We start from the raw sequence: 18,129 nt of genomic DNA on the forward strand, positions 1-18,129 counted from the left end.
ATCGATATTGGCAATTAATTAAATGAAATGCAGCATTTAATTATGTTATGTAGTTAGTGGCAGAATGTAACTAATTACATTTACATTTAACATAAAAACATGATCAACTTAAAATGATTACACATTTTATAAATTAAAACACATAACAGTATATTAAGTTGTCAAAATACCTTGACAACAGTAAAATGCTGCTTACATAAATGCCTCAATAATAATAATCCAATCATATATTATGAATATATAAAACATTTTGTGCTGTAATTTAAGTCACTTTTGAGAGCAGGGCATTTACTTCTAGTGGTATAAGTACTTTTACTTAAGTAAGGGATCTGAATACTTCTTCCACCATAAAAAATGCCCACTACAGTAAACTGGAGTCAACAATTTGCCTTCATCTGAATTGGAATTCCCATTTAACAAGTTGCTGGCGTTCATCACAGTTAAACATTTATAGTGAGATGTTAATTACTTCTTTAATAAATCTAATTAATAAGCCATGCCTATAAACAGATCAATTGTAGGCCTTTGGGTTGCCAGGTTGTGGGAATCCCTCATCTAGCTCCTCAAATTAATCAGAAACACTATCTAAACTGGAATCAGTCTTGATGACATTTCTATAACTTAATTTATGATTTATGTACATTTTAGCTGCTTTTGCTTGTGGTGGTAGTAAAAAAAACATAACACGTTTTTTTCCAGACAACCTGGCAACCCAAAAGTTGGTCTCTTGTATCAATTGCTTAAAACGGAACTAAAAGGGTTATAAACTAGTGATAAAACCATCAGCTGTCTTATAAGAGAGTGTTACCCAATGGCTTCAATTATTGCAAAGTTGGAAAGAAAGAAAGAAAGAAAGAAAGAAAGAAAGAAAGAAAGAAAGAAAGAAAGAAAGAAAGAAGTCAGAGGTAAATTGAAATAGTTTTACATAAAGAAACCGTATGTTTGGAAAAAAAAGAGGGGGAGAGAGAGGGAGAGATGTGGGTTTGAGGTTCGTCAATGTGAAGCAGTCGCTCAGAGAGGATCTGGTGGATGGAGGGAGGGAGGGGAGCTCTGAGGATAAATGCGCTCTTTCATTTCAAAGTGAGAGAATTCCGTTACTAGAGGCACATATTTACATCGACAGAAAGTCCTGGGAAACAACTGGTTTGCTGTTAATGTGAGAGCGGATCATGGATCATAAGTTGCTGTAGGAACTTCATCTCAAACTTTTTGGATCGATGAGCGGAGTTTCTGGAGATCTTCAAAGACGCGCTCCGGAGTCCGGAGGGATAACGCGCGGTGCAGACCGACTGTTTGGGAAGGTGTTACACATTAGTAATGCTTTAACTGCGGCCTCTTGTTGGATGGGACAGGTGCACGATTTTCACGCCCAAAACATGGGTCACTGAGGTGTCAATTAGGTGTTTTCTCTTAATTCTAAAGAGCTTTAATAAATAAAGAACTTTACTCAAATTATTGCACAGAGACTTTAAGAAGACGCCAAAATCAGGGACAGGAATGCTGCTGTCGAGTAATTTTTCCCCAATTTTTCATCTATATTTAACACCTCGATGCATCTTTTGTAAACGTGCCCCCGCACAGGCAAAGCAGACATGCCACTGCAGCACTGTTTGACCGGATTTTACGGATCTCTTGGGGAAAGGGAGAGCTGAAAACGCGCGTGTGTACGTGTGTTGTGGGTGCCGATGCACTGCATCTCCAGCAGCTCAGGGGAGACCACTTTATAGACAGAAAAAAGAAAAAATAGAGGACTCTGCTTTCATTGGTTTCATAAATGGAGCTGCGTAAATACCTGTTGTGCCTGGAGTTCATCCTCCTTCTTAAAGGTAAGCACCACTCATCATAGTTGGTTTAAAGGGCAACTTTAACTTTAGTTTTTAGGCATGTGCTGTTTTAAAATAAGAATAAACTGCTTAAAGGGACAGTTCACCCCAATATTAAAATATATATTTCCTCCCTTATCTGTAGTGTTCAATCTTTGTTATACTAGAAAGAAACTGCTTATGACAAGGTTATTTTAATTATTATCTTGAGTGACTTAAAGCATTGCTTTTGAGTTTTTCAAATCTATGTTTTTATACTTTGAGCACCACGAGCAACGTGCCATATGCTTCTATTATATTCAGAGGCAGACAACTCTACAGCAGTTAAATCCAACACTCTGCCACTCACATCAAAACAAGACTGATAAACAGAACTACAGGTAAGAGGAAAAAACACATGTGTTAAATTCGGGGTGAACTGTCCCTTTAAGGATAGATAAAGTCTGAACAGTAGGGGGGAATCATTGCTCCTAACTTGTGAAGAACTAAAGTCAACCTCTTGTCCGTGATTGATGCCTCTTCACTTCCCAGTTGCCCTCCTGTCCTCCAGCACTGTCTCTCCGGATGACATGGTCATTGACCTCCACAACTTTTGTGCTCTTACAGACAGCATGTGTGAATGATTGTGTCACACGTGCCTCCCTGAGTCCCAAAGTGCTTTATTCTGTGTGACAGTATAAGCGACTGACCATGAAGACATTCCTAACATGATTGTGTGCAGGAGAACAGACAAGCATGCACGTTAAAACATATGGACACACTCTATTTGCCAAACAGATCAAAGGTATAGGAAGTCGCGCATGAGCCCAACAAAGTAATGGTTCCTGGTTCAAAGTCGGATGCTTGAGTAAATCTATCAGTTGTGTCAGTGCCGAGGAAGTATTTCATTCTCGTTGGAGGCCTCCAGCTAAGACAAGATGTTTGGAGCGATCAGAAATATTTGCATATATCCTCTGCCAAAAGGTTACTGGTTCATCTCCTCTTACAGCTGACACCTTCTGACCCTGGCAGCTGTGTAACTCGACCACATATCAGCCATATCCATCGCTTAGACGTCTACAGTTCCCCTAATAAGGCGTCTATGCCGTGTGCGTTATCTCCGTGGAGCTTGAACATCAGCTCCCTTCCTGTACTCATGTTCGGTGTGGCAAAGTGGCCTCACACACCTCATTGAGCCATACCTGCTCACCAGCAAGAAACCAAAGAAAAAGACCATTGTTGTCTCCCAAAACCAAGTGTTTATGCAGCCGATAAGCAGTGGTTTAACTGCTGCTTCAATGCATGCAGTGATGATATCAATAGGCTGACACACACACACACACACACACACACACACACACACACAGGCTCTGAAGTTAGTGTAAACATTGAAATGTTGGCATTTGCACCAAATTATCACATGTAGATTAAAGAATGCACACAGTCAATTGCCATGCTATGCAAAAAGCTTCTCACCCAGAAGCTGAGAAATGAACAAGAGTCACACACACACACACACACACACACACACACACACACACACACACACACACACACACACACACACACGTACACAAGCCAGCAACGAAATGCTGCCCGTGGTTACGTTTCTCCATTATTTGTTTAAATCAAGCATGTACAGGGTAATTTTCCCCCTTTTTTGCTAGTGCAACCTTTGATTAAATTTGTACTGTAGCTTACAGCTTAGTGTAATTGTTCTTGCATGTGTGTTAGTTTGCAAGTTTGTGCATGTGTCATACAGGAGCATGTAGGTGAGTGAGTATGTGTGTAATGTTAATGGTTTCAGCAGAGCTCCCCTGATGTGGACAGCAGGCATCCCATGCCTGTTACACTCTGTTATGCCTTTACTGAGATGTCGAACACAGGTGTGTGTGCGTGCTTGACTCCAGTCATTCATAAATTCTCGCTATTATTCTCCCAGCTATCTTCCTGTGTGTTTTGTTTTTTACCCTCCCATAATTCGCCGACCCCCATTCCTACACCCCCTTATTGTCCGCCCCCATTCCCCACGAGAGGGTGACAGAGATGAGAACAGAACACGATCAAGATAATGGAGAGACAATCTGTGAAAGAGGGTGAGAGGAGGTGAAGGAGGGGGATCCATGGGAAGCATTATGAGTCAGTTAAATAGAGATGATAGAAACAGACAGCGGAGGAGACATCTCTACTGCAGGACATTTCACAGAGGTGCTATAAGTCAGGGATGTAAATTTAAGACACAGAGTTGGGGAAACTTAAAGATGTTAGTCCAATTAAAACAGCATTCATCAATGTCTCAGCGTACTTCTATAAGTGATGGCATGTCTCTATAGTATCCAAAACACTGTAGTGTCGAGTTAAGTTTCCGTGGACACACATATACACATATACTGCACAACCAGAGTTGTACACATCCAGCAGCAGTGGTTGAGAGAATCTGGACCCAGTTTGGCTTGATAAATGTTTACCGCCAGTTGTCATGGGGATAGGTGGTCAGACGGGCTGCGGTACAGTGTCATATATAAACCCCAGTGAAAATGGAACCAGAGGAGGGAGGACAGGACAGGGAGAACAGAGAACGATGGTACAGTTTTGTGGGTTGGGAAGGGAGAGGAGGCCTTGTGGTAGAGTTACAGTCTGTGTGTGAGAGCAATTTATGTTTATGAGAGATTGACTGAAATGGGAGAATGACAGAGAAAATCAGTAGCAGGAGTTGTTATCGGAGGCCTGGTTTGTTGTGGAAAGCAATTTGGAATCGGAGAGGGTGGGTGTGGGTTGCCACAAGAAAAGACAAACATTTTACTACGCTGTGTATAAGAGGGGTGGTATGAGAGAATCAGAGAGAAGAACCTTTAGCAACAAGGCTGGATAGAACGATATGTATTCATTCTGTCTATAAAAACAGAAGATTTAGTATTCAGGAATGACTCTGTCTTTGCCTACGCATATTCCCATCGGTGAAGTGTATTAAACATCTGTGTAGAATCACGTAGATGGCTGAATCTCACCAGAGTCACTGGAGGTTTGGACGTTGAAATATTGGAAGCTCACTTAGATCTGCAAGATGAGCAGAAGCAGTCTACAGATACACTAGAAGCTCTGTGAGGCTCTGCTTACTGCAGGCGCAGCGGTGCTTTGAGTTAAATGCTTATGTTTGCACGCTAACACGCCACAGTGATAATGTTAACATACTGATTATAAGCAGGTATAGGTTTACCATATTTACCATCTTAGTTTAGCATGCTAACATCTGCTAATAAGCTGTTAGGTATAGATGAGGATGATAGGATTATCCTGCAGGTGTTTGATCATCAAACACCTGTATTGCTCGAGTTGAAATTTTGATCTGATGATGGTGCTGTATAAAAAGTAAACAGATCACCAAAGTTACTACAACTAATACATATACAAATACCTCATGCTGAAAGAAAGTAAAGGGAATCTCCAAAGTCAGTCTGCTTTATTCTATTGGGACCACAAATCCGTCATCCCTCAAAACACACAGTTTATTACAACATATTAAAGTTTATTATAAGGCAGTGACCTGTAGTGGTAGTAATTCCAAAGGAGGATGTGAGGTGATGTAATAAAAAAGCCAGGTTTTCTTGAATCTAGTACCTTTCTAGACATGACTGGGAGATTGGGGTGGATGAATGGGTGAAACAAACACAGGACTATGACCCAGGAGACCGCTGTTTTGAAGTATGAGACGTTAATTACATCAATGATGTAGTGCGTGACATAGTTATGTGTTTTACATTACAAAACAAATTAACTTATTTGAACCTTAACCATAATGTTTTCTTAAACCTAACCAAACTCTGACTGCTTCACAGCGTATTTACAACAGCAAGTATGTTTAAGTTGGACGTATTGATTTCCTGCCATTGTGGCGCTAATATGGTGTTCCTGCAATTCCTTAACATTCCTGCGGGATATTTTAGAGCGAAGGCTCAAACAACCTACATTCATGGAAAAAATGATTAGACCAGCTTTGTTTTCTTCAATTTCTTGTTCATTTTAATGCCTGATACAACTAAAGGTACATTTGTTTGGACAAATATAATGATAACAACAAAAATAGCTCATAAGAGTTTAATTTAAGAGCTGATATCTAGCAGGTATTAAAATGAACAAGACATTGAAGAAAACAATGGTCTAATAATGTTTTCCATGACTGTATGTGTTTGTATGGGCTGGAGGACTTGTTGGTAAATTCTGTGCCAATCTGTTACATATTAGCATTTATATATTTTACAGGATCACTAGAACTAGTGGAAAAATCAGGATTAAGACTGTGGGATTCATCCTTTGGAACACCTGGAAATCTGTGCAAAATGTTACGGCAATCCATCAATTACATAGCTACACTGCTAGCATAGCTTTAAAAAATTCACATAGTTGTAGCTGTCCAGTGAGCAAATCTGGGAACAAGAAAAAGAATAAACTTGGCTGAAAATGCAGCGATACTACAGGATAAAAACATCTGTACAGAAGAGAAAAGGAAAGCACAGGTTGAAGAAACAGCAGTGTGTGAGAAAGGCAGGAGCAGAGATGGAAGAGAAACAGTGAACATATCTAGTTTCTCTAAAAAACCAAGTGGAATCCCCCTCTGATTGGCCTGGCCGAGGTAACTGCCTGTGTGTGTCGGTGTGTATCTGTGGGAAAGTATCTGTATACAAGTGTGTGAGCGGCTGGTGAATAATCAGAGCAGCAGTGTTCTGGTGTTGTTCCCCATCTGGACGACTTTTCTCCAGTGGAATCACAGAGTATATTATGTACAGTAGGAGAGAGACTTGAGATGCCCCGGATGCTGCTAAATTACATGTCAAGTCCAATTCATGTTGAAATCCCCTTTTTAGAAAAACACACCCTGCTTCCAGGGCTACAAAATGACATACAGTAGATGCACAAGTGGGATGAGTTAAATACCAACTAAGACTGAACCGTTTCTGAGACTGAACTGAAAATACTACACAATGATGCTCTTTAATTTAACTGGAATTGTGTATCTGAAGGAAATAACACAGAGAGTTTATTGCCTGTTGGCTACTGACAACATCAGCAAACACTTTTGCTAAATTGGAAATAAATGTGAATCTATTTGCTATGGGTCTGTACAGTATACTGTGCTTTTTTGTTTGTTCCGAATGTGAAACAAACAACCATGTTATCAGCCTGACTTTTCCTCTAGCACCTTAATGAGGTTGACTTGTAGTTTCGAGTGTCATGTCTCATCAACTATTAAATGCATTGCCATTTAATTTGGTGCACACAGTCCTGTCCACATCTGGATGAATTGTAGTTACGTTATTAATTCCCTGACTTCCTCCATCATCAGGTCAATTATTGAATTCATTAAAGGTTTGAATCAGCAGAGGCCCCATGATACGATTTTATCCTGATACTTGAGTCACAATATTATTGCAATTTTAAGCATTTTGCGATACGATGAGTATTGCGATTTTACTGTTTTACAGCATTTTGTGTCCACAAAATTAAATTCAATCAAGAATTGTTTTGTGTTTTTTGAATGAAACATGAAAAAAGCTTAACTTTTGCAGTGTAATTTCTGACACAATATCCCAACGCACATGGTGCCTATAGATTCCTTCAATCTTTTAGTTTTATATGATCCCAGTATCTCCAGAATATTCCTAAAAGTGAGCCCGCTACAGCCCCTGGAAAACAAAAAAGTTGCGAAAATACTGTCAGCCCTCCAGCCGACGGAACACTGAATATCGATACTTGGCGGCCGTGAATCAATATAATATTGCCATGCAAAGTATCGCAATACTATGCCGTATCAATTTTCCCCACCACCTCTAGTATTCATCGTGGTACCGTCAGTATCAGCAACTAAACACTTTTACCTGAAATTAAATGAAATAGAAATGAACATTACTGCTGATATGATATAATATGGCATGAAGATGATGCTTAACTACATTTGACACCATTTCATTAATAAATACTGACTTTAAGCAACAGTCTGTAAAACATGTGTACTTAATTAGGCTCAGTTATTCAACAGTGTGAAAAGGGGAGTAAAGTTTGTCTCTTTGTGTTCTTTTAGTTGGTTTTAATTGCTGTACAGTTTTACAATGCACATGATCCCTGTGGAAAGACATTATTTACTTGTTTTGCAACTTGTGAAGTAGGTCAGATTAGCCCTGGTTGTGTCTGTTGTCTCAGGGACAGCATCATCCAGGCATTTCCTAGTTAAATACTTTGGTTCATAATTTACCAACAGGCCTAGGCTGAGCTAATTAGTAAATGTAAGCATACTAACACACTAAACTAAGATGATATACATTTATAAGGCAATATTGGGACAGCTGCCTTCGTACAGCTTAATTGCAGCTTAATTACTGTGAGAAATGCAGGATCTTATTCTCTTCGTTCACAAGATCAATTGTTGCTTTCTGTCCCTTATGCTCGTACGGAGTTGGGTAAAAGGGCATTTGTTTACTCTGCACCTTATGCTGGAATATGTGCCAGAAAGAATGGAAATTAACTGAATTTGTTTCTTTGAGCACTTATAAATCCAAACTAAGAGTTATTGAGGCCAATTCCACAACATGCACTTGTTTCTCATGATGTGTTTAAGGTCTGTATGTTATGTAAATATGTAACTGTGTTCTGTGTTTGCTGCCTCTTGGCCAGGGCTCCCTTGAAAAAGAGGTTCTTAATCTCAATGGGATATTCCCTGGTTAAATAAAGGTTAAATAAAATAAAAAATAAAAAAATACATGACAAACTTAATACCTGCCAAACTTCAGTAAGTATTGCCACTGTAAGCCTGTCAGTATGCTAACGAAATTTTATTCAGTAAAAAGTAACGTTTCATTTGTTGGTTCTTCTTTCCTACATGCACCAACTCCAAATAAATCAACGTACTACTCCTGTTAATGTGGACATCAGTGAGCGCTTGTTACATTTGTATATTTAGTTTCACTCTAATTAGCAAAACAGGAAACATTTAATCTATGTAGGTGCACATTAATCTACTTATATGTCTTTTTTCCGGTGTTGGAAAATCATATTCCTCTTCTGACTGGGAAGGAATAAGAAGTGCTTGTTTCATTTTGCCAGTTGGAACATGTTTTCATGCTGCAGTTTACAACTTAATGTTCACAACTCAGTGAGCTGTCTGACTGCCATCTTGTTGCTCTCTGTCTTCTCCGTGTCTCCCTCACCTCTCTCCCTCGCTCGTTGTATGAAGGGCAGGCTTGTGTGTCACAACAGGGGGCTCACTATACTCCATAGTTTTTCTAACCCACACCCTTCCCTGCTTTGCCTCTTCTCTCCCCTCTCCTCTCCCTCTTTCCCCTCAGACTGAACTCCCTTTTTCCTGCAGAGGTTGCCTTTGGTCACTCTGTTTATCCATCTTTCTCAGTCCCACTTCTCCCTCCCTCAAATCGCCTCTCCCAAGGCCAAGAGGGGGAAAGTAATCTGACTAGGCACTGTACATGTACAGTTGTGTACACACTCACACACAGTTTGCAGCTCAAAGTTTTACATTTTTCTCATTTATTTTAACAGCTGACTAATATTCTTTATGTCACCTGTTGTTCTTAACGAAAGGGGAAAGTGCTCAGAGAGAGTTAGATGAGAAGATTTCTACGAAGTGAACAACAGACCTACGTATTAATCGTCTCATCTAACTTGTAGCTAAAAGCATACATCACATGTTTATTTCCCTTTAAATTGTTTTAACGGTGGAAAAATGCTATTTTTCTACACTGTTTCACAGCACCACATATTCTATGTCAGCTTGTTTTCACTAGAGGTGTAACAATCCATCAACCTGGATCTACATATATCAAATCAATGATCAGCAATCCCATTTCATTGATGCAAAGTGAAAATATCAATATCTATTATCATCTGTAAGATACGCCTTTATTTTGAAATTCCAACTTCATATGAAACAACAGGAGGTCTCTTTTTTATTATTATTTTTCTCAAAAATAATAGATTGTTCTTAAATATTGTTCTAGATTGTCTTAAGTGTCTGAAAGAGCTCAATAATAAATTGTTGAATCATATTTTATGAGTTGATATTAACTGATTGTGTTAAATGAGCAGACATAATCGTCTCATATCCATCAAAGGCTGCTGAACTGAATCAAATCTGAATTGTATCGTGGCAGACTTTGTTATATCGGCTAATTTTGTATTAATAATATACTCATATTAGTAATATATACGATGTTACAATTTTTTATGACCACACCATTAGGTTAAATGGAAACACAGTAGATGTCTTGCGAATCATTTTAGATACATTGTCTCAACATTTAGCCTGACAAATCATTGAAAAAATTAGGATCATCTTCACTGGAATTTAAATAAAGTTCAGTGGGACTCAATGAAGTTAATGATAACGGACCTACCTGCTTGTGGAGTTTAAGAGGTGAAAGTAACGGGAATTTAATAAAAATATGTCATCTTTCTATTTTATGAGCGTGATGACATGCATGAGACCTGAATCCACTTTTCAGACCTATATTCTTTCTAGTTTCATTCTATTAATTTTATTATTATTTTTTCTTCTTCTTTATTATGATTGTTGACTACTATTTTATTACTATTTTTAATATTTTTTTTTCTATTTTTGTGTTTATTTATTTAATTTTCTTTTTTCTTGCAGGACAATCTTGTTTACAATTCTGGTGCTATATTTATGAACACTTACCTCCATTGTGGGCGATTGATACTGTTGTCATTTTGGCAGGTTTCTACCCTGCTTACTCCATTTATACCGCCATGTATAAGTATACGGCTGTGCCAGCATAGCAATCAGTGTTCACCCTGTTCTGACCAGTAGTATGAGCTGTGTTATGTGTCGCTATATGTAACTTTGTATCCTGCACTGATCAGCTTTTAAATGGGGTGGGTGGGGGGAGGGGTTGCCTTTTATGAAAAATGAAAAATACAAAATTGTTATTTATATTGTTCTTTGATGCTTATTGTGCCTTTATTGTGTTTTTCAATCAAATATTGGAACAAAAAAAGTGGCATCTTTATATAACTCCACTATGTGCGTAATAATCTGTTTGGTTTTGTCTTGCAGGGTTGTGTCAATGTTTCAACATAGATGTAAAGCACCCGCGCATCTTCACCGGTCCCGAGGACGCTCTGTTTGGTTTCTCTGTTTTACAACATGAAGCAGATGGAGAGAAATCGTAAGTTTGTGTTGGTGTGAATGAAAAAGAAACATAGTTCTCACATATTGTAAGTTGATGTTTTGATGGTAGACGACTGAATTTCTCATTGTGCTGAAGGATGCTGGTCGGTGCTCCGTGGGACGGGCCGCCCAACAACAGGAAAGGAGACGTGTACAAATGCATTGTGGGAGAGCAGAGGAACTCAAACTGCAGCAAAGTGAATCTGGGTGAGAGAAACAAACATCTTGAGCAAATGCTGTTGAACAAATCAATTCTCCCGAAAGTAATACAATAAACTGTCTGTGTGTCTCAGGGGAGACTGCTCTCCAGAACGTCTCTAAGAACCTGAGGAACTCTCACCTGGGAATGACGCTCGCTCCAGACTCACCTGATGGCTTCCTGGTACATGGTTTCAACTCTGATGATATTTTTGGTTGTGTGTGGGAGCCTGAAGGGATGTGGTGAGACAAGGTTGAGTTTGTTTGACAGAGTTTGAATGAATCATCTGTGTTGGTTTGTTTTTTGAGGGTATATGCATATTTACAAAGTCAAACATAATGCCTATAGAAGTTAATATATATATATATATATATATATATAATCTCATAAGACATTTAACTTCTATAGGCATATGTATTATATGCAATACATACATATCATCTCACATCTGTCAATGTCTTCAGAGACAAAATTATAAGTCAGGATGTAAGTCTTTCAGCTCCAAATAACAACTGTTAAAATGTGGCCACTTTTCTTCCAAAACGTAAGTTAATAGTCGTTTCTTTTCCTGTTGTTTTTTCATGTATCAGTTATTCCAATTTGATTATAAATTGTCAAAAGTAGGAAGAAATTAAATTTCCCAGGGCCAATCAATCATTAATAATTAATTATTAACAGAGAAAAGCAGTAAAAGTTCACTTTTGAGAAGCTGGAACCACAGAATATTTAGCAGTGTAGCTTAATAACGATCGATCGACTATCAGAATTATTGTTATAAATATTATTATTGCAGATATTTTGTGGACAACATCATTTATTAACTGTTAAACTGTACTGTACTGTTAAACTGCAGACTTTAGTTCTACCTTTAAGAAAAAAAAAATCACAATATTTTCGACCAAATATCTCAGTATTGTCTATAACGCAGAGTACTATTGGTGCTTCAACAAAATATTTACAAGATGACATTTTGATAGATAATTATTGTGGATAAATGTGGATAGAATAACTAAGTGGGTAAAGGCAAATGTAGCATGTAACATGTAGCCTAGACACAACAAATTAAAACATACAAATCTAAGACAATATCTAGTCTCATATCAGGATATTGACGTAATATCAATATAATGCCCAGCTCCAATTCATATTATAATCTAATTCACGTGACTTGACTGACTGAATTCCAATTTGACAAGTTTACCATCTAAAGCCCGACTTTCACTGGTTGATTTGTTTTCTGTTTTTGCGGGTTAGAGGTTCAAATCCAAGACTAATGCTGTTTTTGTTCCTAAGTCAAAGTCGAATCTTTAGGAAGTCAAGTCCGAAGTAAATCAAACGTAGACCAGTCAAGTGCAAGGCCTTATTGTTTCTAGTTATTTCTGTTGCTCTCCAATTTCTCCAATTTTGAGGCTTCTGGCTTTCAGAGGTACACACACAAGCAGAAGTGTGTGTGTGTGTGTGTGTGTGTGTGTGTGTGTTACATGCTTGTGTTTATATGTTAGTTTCTATGTCTGTGTTTCTGTGTGCTCGCATGTTTTGGTGACTGCCAGGTTTTTACTGCTGCTCCGGGTGTGGAGTCGTGTACAGTTCATGAACGGTTTCCAGCTAAGCCCAGTTCAGTGTGTGTGTGTGTGTGTGTGTGTGTGTGTGTGTGTGTGTGTGTGTGTGTGTGTTTATCTTAACCCCAGTGGTCAGGTCTATAACAGGATCGGAATGCGTCTCCGGCCCTTTGTTAATGACAGACCTACCAAAAGCCATAGCACCTCTCTCGCTTTCCTCCGTCCTCTCCCTCCTTCCTTTCTCTCATCCCTCTCTCCATCCCTCCTCCTCCTTCTTCTTCTCTGCCTGTCTGTGTGCCTGAGGAGAAGCCCGTCCATAATGACAGGGCGAGCAAAACCAGGATGTTTCTCTTTCTCTCATTCTCCCCCCATTTAACCCCACTTTCGGTCTCTCTCTTTTGTCTCTCTGCTGAATGTACGAGTTTCTCTTTTATCTCCTCTTTCCGCACTTCCCCCCTTATTCCCCCTCTCTCCGAATGAAAGCCAAATAAACGGCATGCTTTGAAGACAGAAATATTTTTATACGATGCCCCCCATCCCACATTCACCCCCCTACACTTAGCACAATCAGATTTAAATTGCTCCACTGGTCTGGTGTTCCAGCTCTGTTAAACCGCTCATGACAACAGTGACTGCCAACATGTCAACAATAGTCTCTCTCTCTCTCTCCGCCTCTCCCTCATTTTTCTGTCCCCCAAACCACACCATTGTAGTTTTTCCATGACTTATTCCCTCTCATGACTTGTTTTCTTTTTGTTCCCAGTCTGCCCTCATTTACTCCGTTTTATTCTGTGTTTATTCAGTCATCAGACCACATTTGTCTACGTGTTTAAACCCTTTGATAACAACCAAAAAACCACCTCCGCATCTTGTGAGCGGAACACAAACACCTGAAAATATAAACTGCTAAATTGACCGTAGATGCTCCTGAATTTACTTCACCTGTAAGACAGATACTAATGTGTTTGTGTGTGTGTGTGTGTGTGTGTGTGTGTGTGTGTGTGTGTGTGTGTGTTTGTGTGTGTTTGGCAGGCATGTGCCCCTCTGTGGTCTCAAGAGTGTGGTACGTCTATGTTCAGCACTGGCATCTGTGCATCTGTCAGCGATGACCTAGAACCAAGAGAGACCATCGCTCCAACAGCGCAAAGTAACCACACATCTGCGCACACACACACACACACACACACACACACATTTAAGCAGAGCAACATGCTGCACAGGCCTGCTTTAGCCAGCCAAACCAATATTTTTTAAAGAGGACATATTTTGCTCATTTTCATGTTTATACTTTTGGGTTTTTGGGGGTTTCTACTAGAATAAGTTTAAATGCTTTAATGTTCAATAAACACTTTATTTATCTCATGCTGCCCATGGCTGCTGCACTTCTATTCTCCCTCTGACTGAAATGCTCAGTTTTAGCACCTGTCTCTCTAAGCCCCCTCTATCGAAATAACGCAGTCTGATTGGTTACTGGGTATAGTGTATCCGAGTCCCAAGGAGGATCTGTGTAGCCAACTTTCACAACAGCCAAACTGTGGAATTACAATGCCATGTGATGCAATTTGCCCCCAAATACTTTTCCTAAAGACTTAAATTGGGAAAGAGACATCAGTGAATTGATGGATACATTTATTCATCGTAACAACCACTGTGAATGACTTGTTTCACTATAAGAATTTGATTTGTTCAGTCCACTAACATTTTAAAGGTCTAGAAGAGCCGTACAATTCAATATTTTTATTCCTATTCAAGTTAGCAGAAACCAGAAGTAGCAGTCTCGGCCAGCGAAAGTCTCTAGTGTGCTCCCTACCTGAGTTCTGAATCCATTTCCCTTTCTACAGCCATGGTTCTCTTGGTTGCCTTGTACCGCCCATCATTGCAGCCGAAGGAATGACTGTAACAAAGCACAGCAGCACTTTCGATAGTGAAAAGTCCCCCAAAAACACACAATTCAACATGTTCCAGCAGGAATGTGATCCAAAACCGGGGAGAAATTAACAACATCAGCAGCAACCAAGATTAGACGTTTCTGTGACATTGGTATGTAGCTACATGTAGCAATAAAATGACAGCAACGGAGTAGAGAAGCTGCACTTCTGCCATTAAATTCACCAATAAAAGCTTCTTAAAAAAAACAGACAAAATAAAACATGTTCCAGCAGGAATGTGATCGGAAACTGAGAAATCTGCAACATTGGCAACCAAGATGATTTTTGAAGCATAAATGCAATGACAGAGAGTAAAAGGCTAACATTAGGCTATAAAGGAACTATACATGGACATATAACTACAGCATCACCACCACTATCTAACAAAGATGGTATAATGTCTGTGACAGCTTTTAGTCTCATTTAGCCACTTGTTAGCAATGATATAAAATCTTCAAACTTCACAAGTTGGATATAGGCTACCGATGTATTTTATGTCATAGAAGAAAACATGAAAAGCCCTTAAGCTTATATTAACCACAATTATTTCTAATAAACAACCAAAACCCATTAAAAAACAGGTGACTTCAAGACGAGGCTAACCAGAAGTGCTAAAATGCTAACTCAGTCACACTATTTTAAACTTTGGTATAAACAGCTGACCTTGTAGCATTGACAGAAAACAAGCAAAAGCTTAACTGGTCTCCTTTTACTTGCATTTTTTTTTTTGCAGGATGCTCCACATACATGGACATAGTGATTGTGCTGGATGGCTCTAACAGTATCTACCCCTGGTATGAGGTCCAGAACTTCCTCAGCAACATCCTCAGCAAGTTCCACATCAGCTCAGACCAGATGCAGGTAAAAGTGCAAGTCAATGTGTGTTTGCACTGCCTATAAATATTATTTACATTAGCAATGGAAACTTGTGGGTTTGAACTTGTGTGAGTCTCCAAGTAAAATCTCTGGAACCCCTTAGCTGTTCCCCAGAAGAGTAAGACAAGCTAGTCCCTTGAGCGGAAACATGCACAGAGTGACACATATAAAGAACCAGATTGGCAAATATGACCAGAATGAATTGCTTTAGTAATGTAAAAGGACATGAGCCGAGCTAGTTTGAGGTTGAGGAGGAATGGAAGTCGGAGGGGGGGATCTGGGGACGTTATTCTGATCTGAACAACAGGAGGAGTGAGAGGGGGTTTGAGAAGGGAGGGTAAGGGGTAGCAGGCAATGTGAGGTGAAGAGGAAATACCTCTGGTTTTTGAATGAATTCACAAATTCCCCAAGTGCACTGTTTGCTTTAAGAACAGGATTGGTACTTAAAGAGATAGCTCGCCCAGAAACAAGAGTCTCAGATGTTGCTTTCCACAACTATGTGCCAGCACAACCATGAACATGTGGCGTTGTTCAAATACTTCTGTGTGTGTGTGTGTGTGTGTGTGTGTGTGTACATTCAGGTTGGTATACTTCAGTATGGAGAGGTAGCCGTCCACGAGTGGTCTCTGAAGGACTACCAGACCACACAGGAGGTGGTGGAGGCCGCCAAGAACATCAGCAGACAGGAGGGACGAGAGACGCGCACGGCATACGCCATCCACACAGCATGGTAGGCCTGTCAATCATTATTGCTTCACTCTTACTGGCTGCTGTTGTTTTTGCTAAAACATACTGTAGATTTGGCTCACTAAATGGAAACTTTCTCTGTTTAGATTTTGATGTAACATTCTTAGGGTTTTTTTCTCTAAATATATCACTGTATAATTTGTAGTTATAATGACAACCTGGTTTATTTTGTTCTAGTCTGTTCTCTTTAATGATATAGCGATCCAGTATGAACCCCTCAGACTGCTTTTGATTAACAGCTGTCAAACAAGGATTAGATTAATCATTGTAACATAGGGTAAATAAAGTCGCTAATAATGACAAACTTTTTATTATTATAAATCCTCAACTTTTTCAGGCCGTTCTTATTCACTCCTTGTACTTCTAAAAGTAATGCACTATAGTTTGAATTATAATTCACTACAGTGCTTGTTCGGCCCCATATTGATTGACGTTTGCTGTTAGGTGGCGACCTCTGGTGGTCGTACTAATTATGACAGGAGCAAAGAAGGAAATAAAGCTTTTAGCGAACTGTTCATGGCGCCCGGTGAAAAGTCACCACCGAATTATTTTAAGTTACGTATGAGAGTTAGAAGCATTGTATGAGGTACAGGGCTAAAGAGGAAACTGAATATTGCATTTATTTCCTTATAAGGTAACTAAAGACATCAAATAAACATAGAAATGTAAAAAAGTTACCCCTGAAATGAGAAAAGTAGAAAGTAGCATAGAATTAGTAGAGTAAGTAAAGTGCACGACCCTCAAATTTGTACTTAAGTACAGTGCTTGAGTAAATGTATTTAGTAACTTTCTGAAATTGTTTTTTAGTAAAAATTACTTTATATTCATATAGTTTTTTGGATGCATGTGCAATCACCAGTTACTGAGCAGATATACTGTATAGACTATCTTTAAAATACTCTCCTTTAACTTTAACACAGTTTACTTAAGTAAAAGTACTAATACCACCATTTAAAAAAAACAATTTGTTACAAGAAATAGTCCTGCATTCAAAATACTCAAGTTAAAGCTTAAGCAAGAAAATGTAGTTAAAGTATAAAAGTAAAGCTACTCACTACGCAGCCAAATGTACTCTAAGTTACATTATTGTATATCAAAGTTTCTTTTCACCTTCATGACACCCTCTAAGAATTATGTTTGGGGGTATTTAGGCTGCTGGTAACCCGAGTCAAAAGAAACAGCTCTATAGGTTGAGGGTCATTGGCTCAGTGAAAACCTCCAAGTCTTAAAATATCTCTTTCTTTTCAAAATAAAATTCCTGCTTTATTAAAGTCATACCCACATGGAGCACCACACCCAGACCCGATGTGTGGCCACGGCTTCCTTTTTTTGGGATGTGTGTGTGTCTTGGAGAGGTGTTCTACTTCTACACACACACACACACACACACACACACACACACACACACATGCACACACACACACACACACACGCAGGCACACAGAAGAACAGGTAATTGGAGAGTTCCTGTTTTCGGGTACATTTCAAGGTAAAAGTTACAGAAGTTAAGGAGAAACATTTAAAAGGTAGTTGAAAAGCAGTGACTGGAAAATGGAGCCAGTAAACTGGTGTGACTGTGCTGTTAAAACACCAGTGACGGGAAATCTAGACACTACAACTACATACTTTCTCCACTCTTCACCTTTCACTGTCACTACCTTTCCCAGCCTGTCAGATAGTGAAAACAAGTGTTCCTCAAGTGTGTGAGTCAGGGTGAAGAAATCAAGCTGCGGTTACAGTTTTTAAAATAATTGAATCTAATTTGATATCAAAGGAGGTAATATCAAATTATAACAACGTTTTGACTTACACATACATACAGTAC

General features: G+C 39.1%; 1 protein-coding gene across 1 annotated transcript in view; it reads left to right on the top strand.

Moving 5' to 3' along the window:
• The first annotated feature begins 1,774 nt into the window (after window positions 1-1,774).
• itga10 (integrin, alpha 10) overlaps window positions 1,775-18,129 on the top strand; it is a 35,797-nt gene continuing 19,442 nt past the window's right edge. The window contains exons 1-7 of the mRNA XM_059340016.1: window positions 1,775-1,826; window positions 10,882-10,993; window positions 11,093-11,202; window positions 11,289-11,377; window positions 13,786-13,900; window positions 15,415-15,542; window positions 16,139-16,287. Of these exons, the coding sequence (XP_059195999.1) occupies window positions 1,775-1,826; window positions 10,882-10,993; window positions 11,093-11,202; window positions 11,289-11,377; window positions 13,786-13,900; window positions 15,415-15,542; window positions 16,139-16,287 (755 nt within the window). The remainder of the gene's footprint in view (window positions 1,827-10,881; window positions 10,994-11,092; window positions 11,203-11,288; window positions 11,378-13,785; window positions 13,901-15,414; window positions 15,543-16,138; window positions 16,288-18,129) is intronic.

The sequence above is a fragment of the Centropristis striata genome, chromosome 8, assembly GCF_030273125.1.
Source record: "Centropristis striata isolate RG_2023a ecotype Rhode Island chromosome 8, C.striata_1.0, whole genome shotgun sequence".
NCBI classification, from domain to species: domain Eukaryota; kingdom Metazoa; phylum Chordata; class Actinopteri; order Perciformes; family Serranidae; genus Centropristis; species Centropristis striata.